At 41.3% G+C, this 10,008-nt stretch overlaps 1 protein-coding gene across 1 annotated transcript; it reads right to left on the bottom strand.

Annotated features, from left to right (window-relative positions):
• Positions 1-559: 559 nt before the first annotated feature.
• LOC101786297 (bidirectional sugar transporter SWEET1b) lies at positions 560-2,738 on the bottom strand. The gene is made up of 6 exons (XM_004961968.2): positions 2,505-2,738; positions 2,382-2,418; positions 1,779-1,874; positions 1,411-1,693; positions 1,196-1,315; positions 560-1,094 (listed from the first exon to the last, which is right to left on the bottom strand). The coding sequence occupies exons 1-6, from the start codon at positions 2,539-2,541 to the stop codon at positions 873-875; spliced, it is 795 nt and encodes a 264-aa protein (XP_004962025.1). The 5' UTR covers positions 2,542-2,738; the 3' UTR covers positions 560-872.
• Between the last annotated feature and the right edge of the window lie 7,270 nt (positions 2,739-10,008).

Below are 10,008 nucleotides of genomic sequence, written 5' to 3'. Positions count from 1 at the left end.
CGGGGTGGAGTAGGGGCGGCACGAGCGTGACTCAGGGGAGGCCAGCGTGGCGCAGGGAGGAGGAAGAAGATGTTGTTAGTATGACAGGTGGGCCCCACAAACGGTGTCTAACGGAAGGAGAAAACGATGCTTGTCCCGTCTGTTGTAATCTCTCCAACTAAACAAAAAATTGGGACGGATCCATCCCATTCAACCAAACATGAAATGGGATCATCTCATCCCAGAAAACTAGGACGAGACTGTCCCATCCTACATTGTCTCCCATCCAAACACACCCTAATCGAAGAGCGGGTGGCTGGGATTAACCTAGAAACCGAAGCAAAGCCTGTTGCTAATCGATTTCATTTGATGTTTCCAAAATAGTTACCTCAGCAAGAGGAAAATAAAACCGTGTTTGAAACTACTCATCACGTTATTATTTGCCTGTGTCATAGGCATCATATAATATTTAATTTCAATTATATTTCAAGATACATTCAGAGTTGGTTTCCGTATCAAGAGAGATTTATCTGGACGAAACTAGTTCCCTCTCTCTTAAATTTCCGGCCACATTACTAGATTAGCTGAAGTGTCACTGTATTTGTATTTAAGGTGAAACTCTTATAAAACTACCATAGGAAATAGTCTTATTAACTTGTTCCATGTAATAAAAGGCAATAACCCCAGTTACATGGCAGTACATTAATGTTACACGCACTCCCGTATATATACGTTCAGGTACTCAATCACGGAGAGGAAGACCGTCGGAAGACAACTTACAGTCACACATGAAAAGAGAAGCAGGGGGAATAAAATTGAAACGGCAGCGAACACGCACGCGGTGCAAGCAAGCAGATTTCATGGCGGCCGGCCGAGGTGGCTAGCTTAGCTAGCTACACCAGGCGGTCCGCATTGCCGGCACCGCCGACGTCGTGGGCGACCTTGTTGCTGCCCTTCGCGTCGGAGGCTGCCGCCATCTCCACGTCGTCGTCCACGCCGCCGTGCTGCTTGCCGCCCCGCCCGCCGGCGCCCGCCTTGCCGCCGCCGCTGTTCCGGTAGATGGCGTACAGGATGAGCTGCACGGCGCCCAGGAAGCTCCCGCACCCGTTGGGGATCTGCATGCGCGCCAAAACCAGAGAAGCATATGCACAGGTGACGGTGAGTCGGTGACGACGGCTCTTTTGGGGGTTGTGGCATGCTTAAATTAAATGCTTACCGCGACGAAGGGGTCGCGGCCGAGCAGGCCGTAGACAAACCACGACGTGCCGCACAGGAACACCGCCAGCGACAGCAGGAACGGCATGTACTCCACGCTCTTCGTCTTCACCACCAGCCTCTGCACGCACACGCGCAAGAGTCAGAACTCAGAACAGTTTGAGTTCACCGATCATGCCACCGCCCCACTGCAAGGCCTGCAACCTACTTGCTTACCATGATGGAGAGCGGCGAGCCGTACATGCAGATGGAGCAGACGGTGGCGGCGATGCCGCAGAGGAGCTTGCGCCTCTCTCCATGTAGCGCCAGCATGGACACCAGCGCCACGGCGGCGAATACCATCGCCACCGCCGACGCCAGGCCCAGCATCCGCAGCCGCGTCTGCCGGCTCGACGCGAACACCAGGAAGATGACCACGTACACGGTCTCGATCGCCGCGCCCGCGCCGTTGATCGTCGACACCAGGATGTTGTTCGGGGACACGAACGGCAGCCCGTACCTGCACACAGACAGAACCAGCACGTCGTTGGCCGTCAAAAACTTGGTTACTCTGCAACTTAACAGTGAGCAGTAGCAGTGTTTACCAAGCTGATAGGAGACAGTTGAGGAGCGTCATGTTGTACGGTACTCCTGAGAAGTCCTCCGTTGATCTCCTTCTGATGATCCTCCAGAAGGTAGGCCTGTGAAAAAAAGGGGTTGCCCACTGATGATCAGCTTAAAAAAGCTTTAAGCTAGCAGTGTGACTCGCATCAATGGAGATTAGCAACAGAATGACAGAAAACGTGTTCCGAAAGGAAGAACGGATTGTCAGAAATGGACAAAGAAAGAGACGTCTACGTAGCTTAAGGTGGCAACAAGATCTACACGGTGCATTGGGCGTTGGATGTTTCCAGCATATAATAAACTAATAAATGAAGCAAATAAAATAAGATACACATAGGCCCCACAGTTATGCATCAACTGGTTTGTGTGTATCTTCTTTATAAGCTGTGCATGCTTGTGGTTTATGTGTATGATGTATGAACTGCAATATCAATATATCACTCGACAGATAAATCTTTTGTCCATTTTAATACTGGAGTATGTTTGAAACTATTACAATGGTTTTTCCCTCTCTTGTTTTTAGAAAAAAACTGGGCAAAAGACAAAAAAATTAAAGTAAAAAATGGTGCCACATGAGTGCTTACACTGGGGATAGGAAGAGAAAGAGCGCAATGACATTTCCTGAAATCCAACCGGAATACAGTAAGTAAAAGAGCCCACAAGAACATCACCAAACTGATATGATGAGGAGCGGCAAACACCCTCACCAGAAATTCCAAAGATGAACTTCACCACATTCTCCATCTCTTCAAACCCTAACTCAACCTCTTGTCTCTCTTGCACTTGTGAAGCCTTCTCCTCCTGAAGTACTAGAGCAAAACCAAAAAAACTGAAACTTGCTCGTTAGAGCAGGAGATGTGCAAGGGGGTGTTTAGCTGCCAACAAGAACAGCTAAATGACAATTGTGTCTGTGTGTGTGTGGATGGATGGACACATGGATGGCTGCATGTATATATAGGAAGAGTTGGAGGGAGGAGGGCATCTCTCTCTCTCTCCCTCTGGTGTCAGGCCAGGGGAGAGTGCCCGCTGCCTGCGCCCATAAGCCCATTGATTGCGTTCTTATCTTGGACCACCATCTGAAAACGAGTCTCCCAACCACAGACGTGCGTGGAGCGCCGGGACAGTGAGCAGTGCGGCTTCCAGCACACTCAGATCCCGGTACGGTGTTCTTGTTCCCCACCACACAAGTCATCTCGAATCACGATCAATCTAGCACTCGGTCCACTAGCTCATGGAAAGTGAAGAATTTCTTAGTTTTTTCTTAACCCCAGTGTGGTTTCTATATCTTTTTTTTTTGGGTAAATGCCGTCTGCTTTTGTATGATGCAAATGATGCATTTGGAAGGTTCTCAGCAAGCAACCTTTGTTTCACAAAAGGAGGGGAGAAGAATGAAGAATCTACCTATTGTTTAGCTTTATCATGCTGTTTTTTTTTTCCAGTTGGGTCCGTGCGAAGCCTCTGAAGCTTCTAACGATACCGACCGGCACTAACTCCTGACGGAGGAGCGGAGTATTCTGGGCGCAGTTAACCGGCCATTACACTTGATACCGCTAAAATCTCAATCGAGATGATTTCTCATGATACTCCTGAATGATTCAGCAGTCTATGTCGAACGAGTTCTGGAAAGCATCCGTTTCGATCTAACAGCTAATACTGAACGATATGATGCCGATCAAGGCCGTAAACTGGCACGGTTAGGATGAGTATTTTACTGGTGCTAGCATATCAGCAGTGTCCTGCGGCCATTCAACGCACGTCTACGTACGTGGACACCCAACTAACACGGCGCCGCCATGCAACGCCAGCACGACACCCTTCGCTTCCTTACACAAATCCTTGTTCGACGATAATGCTGCGAGCGCGTACATATCTGAATTTCTGATGACTGATGTCGCTGGCAAACATTACACTACAGAAGGTTAGGATGGGGTCAAACTCGACCGACACCAACGGCGAAAATATAAATGCGTCAGGTGATTGAGGATGGATTGAGGATATGCTTGCAGTATATGCAGGTGCTTAGCGAGCCATACGTGCGTGCATCATCAATTCCGCAGAGGATATACTTGCTGCAACACCCGAGGCATCAACGGCTACCGAGATCTGTAGGCTAGGGCGCGGCGCTGTAGGCACAGGTCCATGTGGCGATGCTATCCGTTCCGGAAAATCTCGACTCCATCCAGTCCAGAATTCCTGCCATTTTTGTCACTTTGTAGACACTTTTGGTCGTGAAAAAGGAGGAATCCACGGGCTTTCCAATTCTTTCGAAGATGCAGCGTATCTTCTGGGGCGTTTGACTTTAATTCCGACTAAAATTCATGTCACATCGAATATTCAGAGACTAATTAGAAGGACTAAATATGAGCTAATTATAAAATTAATTATACAGATGGAGGTAATTTCCGAGACGAATCTATTAAGCCTAGTTAATCCATCATTAGCACATGTTTACTGTAGCACCATATTGTCAAATTATGAACTAATTAGACTTAATAGATTCATCTATGTGATAGAAATTTTAGGAGGATCTAAAGAAACAAACGGAACTTACGTGGTTCCGTCATGGAACCATGTAAAAGGCGGCAGAACTAGCATTGCCGGGAGGCATGGAAGCACACAGGGTTCACCTCGGCCGTGGGCGCCATCGAGGTGGAACAGAAAATTTGGATACAGGGTCTGTTTGTTCAGTGCCCTAGTGGCCTTCATTTGGTTTGGGACCAAACTTAAAGCTAGGATTCACAAAATTTGGCCAGCCCAGCAGGCAGGCTACGGCCAACTGGCGGACGCCGGCAATCTTCGGGCGAGCGAAACAGCGGCCCTGATTTGGCTTGGCTATGTGGATCACTAAGTTTAAACGGAGGTATAGTATTGAATTTGTGATTTACTTTCTCAATTATAATTCCAGTAATTTTTTTCTTTTTGCGAAACAGATTATAGTACAGATGCAGACGCTCACATAAACGCGCACACGGTGAACCCTATGAAACCCTACCCGTATAAGCACATCAGACTGAGTTTCTCAATTATAATCCATGTATTTTTTTTTTGCGGAACACAGTACAGACGCAGACGCTCATATAAATGTACGCACACTAAACCTTATGAATACATTGAGAGACTAAGCTGGCATATTATCAAGATTGACAAAGTCTCCACTGGTGCCTCGCTGTCGACGGGTACATCTACCACTGAAAGCATAGCTCTAGTTAAATCCTAGAATAATCCAGGAAAATGCAAGAACAATGCTGAATCGATGACTCAAAATCTGGTGGGCAGGTTCCACAGCAAAGAAATCTTACCAGCTAAACTATGCTCAATTTGTATAATCCCTATAATTTAATCTATAAATTAAACTAGTCAACCAACCTGTGCTCACGAGCTAATAATTTTAAGACCAATTATATAAGGAAATTGTTTAAAAATTAGACCCTAGTTAATAATCAAAATTATTTACTTATGACTCTCTCATAAATGATATTCTAACACAATACTCATATAGGTGTGTACTTATTTTTGCCCAATTATGATTAACTTTTAGTTAGTAATTACTTTATACACTTTTTCATTGACATTCATACTTTTTCACTTTGCATCGTATCTTCATACATGGAATTAACATGAAAATCATTGTTTTTCATTGCTTCCTTCCATACATATAAATGGTGTACATGGTGACACCCATCATGTATATATACTTTAACTTAGTATTTCTATATTAATAATGATAGAAAATAAATAATTTAGAACCCTACATTGGTTTAACTTTAGACCTTTTTGTAATGAACATGCATAGAATTAGATTAAGATTTAGGTGTTTACTTTAGATTATTTTAGTAATGACATACATGGTACATTAGATACAAATTTAGAAAGGATTTTAAGTTATTTTTTATAATGACATGTATGGCTAGTTTAGATGAAGATTACGGAGAAACTTTAGACTATTTATAATAATGATAGAGGTGGGTAATTTAGATATTGGTTTAGAGGTTTACTTTAAAATATTTTCATAATGATAGTGGTAAATATTTTTTTAGAAAACATAACACATCAAAGGCTATGATTATTAGAGTCTATAGGAGTGATGCTTGAAGAATTTATAAGATTTATCTTTTTTCCTAACATGTCTGATGAGAATTAATCGGAGTTTCCAATTGAAAAAAAAATTGAGGGCACATAGCTAACAACCAAAACTTATATCTTAAACTCTCTCTCTCTCTCATTTATTAGATATATAAATATATACCTATTATCTTCACCTGTTTGTCATAGATTTTAGTTATTAATTACTATATAACGTTTCATCCATATTTAAGAGGTTATTTTAAATTAGTGGTGGGCGATTTAGATGCAAATTTAGGTGTTTATTTTAAATTATATTTTTATAATGGTATAAGTGGGTAATTTAGATGATGATTAGGGGTTACTTTAGTTTATTTTATATAATGGTAGTGGCGGGTAATTTAGATATAGATTTAATGGGTTACTCTATGTTGTTTTCATAATGGCAAAGGTAGGTATTTTTTAGAAAAAATAGAATATATCCAACGATTGTAATAATTTGAGTTTACCGAATTGATGGTTAGATATTTTACTTTTTGGAAGAAATTCTCTCTTTGCCCACTTAGGATTCTAAATTGCTTCATGTGAAGGCTTCAAATGGAGCCTCCAATGGTAATACTAAGATACGGTCCAAAATGACTATATTTTAAAATTCAATTGTACGTGGGGCCTAATGTCATACTTAATTTATCATGGTTGCCAGCAAACATGATTTTTTAACTAAAACTCTCTTACCAGCCTACTTTTGGCTTGGGTACAAACCAAACATCATATTTTTAGCATTGCTGAATTTTAACTTGGCCACCATGGAGCACAAACTAAACACATCCTATGATCGGCATTCCACCTGTTAGCCTGACCCAAACATTCAATGCTTGATTCCTAGGTCCCACTCCCACATGTCAGCCTAACTCTGAAAAACTAAAGGTATGAACCTTTTATTTTGGATACAATGTTTTAAATTTTTTATTTATTTGAGGGTTTGATCATGTTAGATAGCATTCCATTAATCTTTTAGTGATAAGCATTGTGCTTGTCAACGGTGAGAAGCTTCTAGTGCCGGCTCAATCTCTTGAAAGTTCTCATAGGGGGTAAAATTGCACGCCTGCACGTCCCATGGGCATCTGCGTTTGTACCGTGTTTTGCAAAAACAAATGATAGCATTCTATTTTTTTCATGCCTAGCCTAGTATAACAAGTACATAAACATAATTTTGTTCATGATGTGTGTTATTGTACTCAAATGAACCTTGGAGGCTTTGGTACCTTTCCTCTAAATTGTTAGTTTATATTTAATGATAAAAAAAGAAAGGTATCAATTGAAAGGTATTAAGTTGTTTTCTAGTACCACAAATGGTACACTAGGTACCAACAAGATTAGGCACAAAGGAAGAAATGTAATTGCATTTTCTCATCAAAATTAGAGCAGATAATAGTTAAGTATGTTTTCATTTCATTTCCTTGTATGAATAAATACAGAACTTGGTGATGGGATAAGTCTCAAATATCTCTTCCAATAAATCAATCGTCCCTTCGAGTACAACAAAAGCAGATACGACTATGTTAGCCGAAGGGCATCAGAAGCACAATGGTTGGTACATATCGGCCAAGGATCGATCCCTAGAAACCGCAACATGGAGTCCAAAAAACGCCAGGGTTTACCTTTCTTTCTTAAAAAACAAGAAATCTTGACACCCACGGCTAGCCTTTTTGCCAAATGTATATGTCTACCTAGAACACCTCATGACATTCTCCATCTTTCTTTCTTCTCAGTGACTCGTGGCCCGTGGCTGAATTGATGATACTGGTAAGATGATATTATAGGAAGAGAATTGACTAAAAATAGCCATTCATAATATAACCACGTGTATAAATATTTATATTCCTAAACTCCCCATATGAAGATTGCTAATTCAGATATTTTGAGTGGGAAGGTACTTTCTAGGCACAATAACATTTAGATTCATTGATACATCCAGATAGGATTTTTTTTGAACAATGAGAAAAGATATTATAAACTCTTACATGATAGGAAGCATTGATCATTTATCGTATAATTTTAGTGGCTAGTGTAGTAGAATCGGCTCCAAGCACTAATCATATATACTCCCCATGCCCTAAAATATAACCATTTGTAGTTTGTTATAAGTAAAGCTATATTAAATTTGGTCAAATTTTATAGAAGATAAGTATCCACATCTATCACATAGAAGGAATATATTATGACAAGGTATTTTATAATGGATGCAATAATACCAATTCGGTATCATAAATATTTTTTAAATAAGCATAATCTCACTAAAGATGGTTTGAATTAGATAAGATTATAAATACTTTTATTTTAGAACAAATGGAGTAAGTTAAGAAGCAGTCTGTTCTTTTATAATGACACTCTTTCTCCCCTGAGTGGGTGGTTTACAGAGTATAAAATCTTACAGGTCCATCATGAGTCATATCACGACTTCGGGGAGAAGAGCAGGAGACAGGTAGGGGGAGCAAGAAGGGGTGACGTTTGAGGCGCATCGGCCCTTGCTAGTGTGTCAAGAGAGGGGAAGGCGAGAAGGAGATTAGAGGTCAGGTTGCTCCTCACATGATGATGAATGAGTAATTATTGGCTCTAGATAATTCCTCATTAAGTATCCACAGTACAAGGCAGTGCTATTGTTGATTCCAAATCAGCAGATGTTGAAGTTTAACTCTAAGTGTATTAAGTTCGATAATCATGCTATGTTTGTCTGAGATGATTTACTCCAGATAATTTTTTTAGAAATAAATTTATATAGTCTTCCAAAGAATTATTTTGCTTGGACCAGAAAATTCTCCCAACTAAGTTTCATCTAGGCTAATCTGAATCACTTTGTTGTGGTAAAAAAATTAGACCAAGGGACAGTGTCCATGTATCTCTCAAAACACATAAACCACGATCCGTCAAGTGAAAAGATATCATTAAGACTTTATCATTCTCCGGAGTTTTCTAACTACGAACAAACTTCTCGCATCAATACAGCTAGGGTATTGGATCATTGTGACCTTTGAATTCAGTAAATAATAATTTCTAGGAATTCTGAATACCTGGATTAGTTTTTAGTTTTGTATCTTAATTTTGTGAAAACTTAACATCCGCAAATTCATGTTCTATAAATTCCATCTATAATTCCTAAAACTTTTCTCCATGTTTTTGCGATGATATATATATTTCCACATGTTTTGAAGATTTTAGAGGATTGACTACCTGTTACGCTCGTTATTGACATACTTTTTGTGCCATTTAACTAGTGATTTCATGCATATTCTTATACTAACCCGCCACTTGGCACCTGAAATAACCACTTTTTCACATACGCAAGATAGTTTGGAGGATATTTTGTTTTCGCAGGAAATTGGGCTAAATATGAATTTTTGGACAAAGCCTTGAATGAGCAGTGGATCAGAGGAAGATGAAGACCATGAGGCACAAAAAAGACCCAGGCCGGTGAGCCTGGGGTCTTTTGACCCCCTCTCGTGCTCATTTTTGGCAAGCAATCCTCCAAACTGACTTAAGGGCTAAGTTTGTGAAGATATGGCAAGGATCACTTTGAGATCAAGGGGGAATCAATGAAGATCAAGAGGAGACTTGGAAAGTTATTGAAGCTCAATCTCATCCTGAAGCTACCGACGTGCCAGGCCTACATGCAAGTGAAAATAAGCTTTTAGAACATCAGAGAAGACTTGGGGATGAAGGAGGACGCGAGAGGCCACAAGGAAAGGCTAGGTCGATTGGCCTGGAACACACACACCCCCAGGCCGATCGGCCTGGGGCTTTCCTTGCTCCTCTCGCCTTCCAATTTCTACCACGCGCTTTCTAGACTATAAAGATCCCAAAAATTCACCGAGCCCGTAGATCAATCCACCAAAACTCGACAAAACCAAGAACATCCACCAGAGAGAGCTGAGGGCCACTGCAAGTCTTCGAATTTGTCTAGAAGATGGCTTAGGCCGACCCTAGCCATCATGGCCTCCCTACGCGGTTGTGCCATGGTGGAGTTCAGGAGCTAGTGCTGATCATCAATGGTATTACTCGGAGGTGATGATCTAAATACATCTATTATATGAGCAATGTTCTTCATGTCATCCGATCTGTTAGCGACTCAATGCCTCCTTTTATACTCTT

This window comes from Setaria italica, chromosome III, assembly GCF_000263155.2.
Source record: "Setaria italica strain Yugu1 chromosome III, Setaria_italica_v2.0, whole genome shotgun sequence".
NCBI classification, from domain to species: Eukaryota; Viridiplantae; Streptophyta; class Magnoliopsida; order Poales; family Poaceae; genus Setaria; species Setaria italica.
The sequence above is the reverse complement of the archived record's forward strand: the minus strand, read 5'-3'. Positions and strand labels throughout refer to the sequence as shown.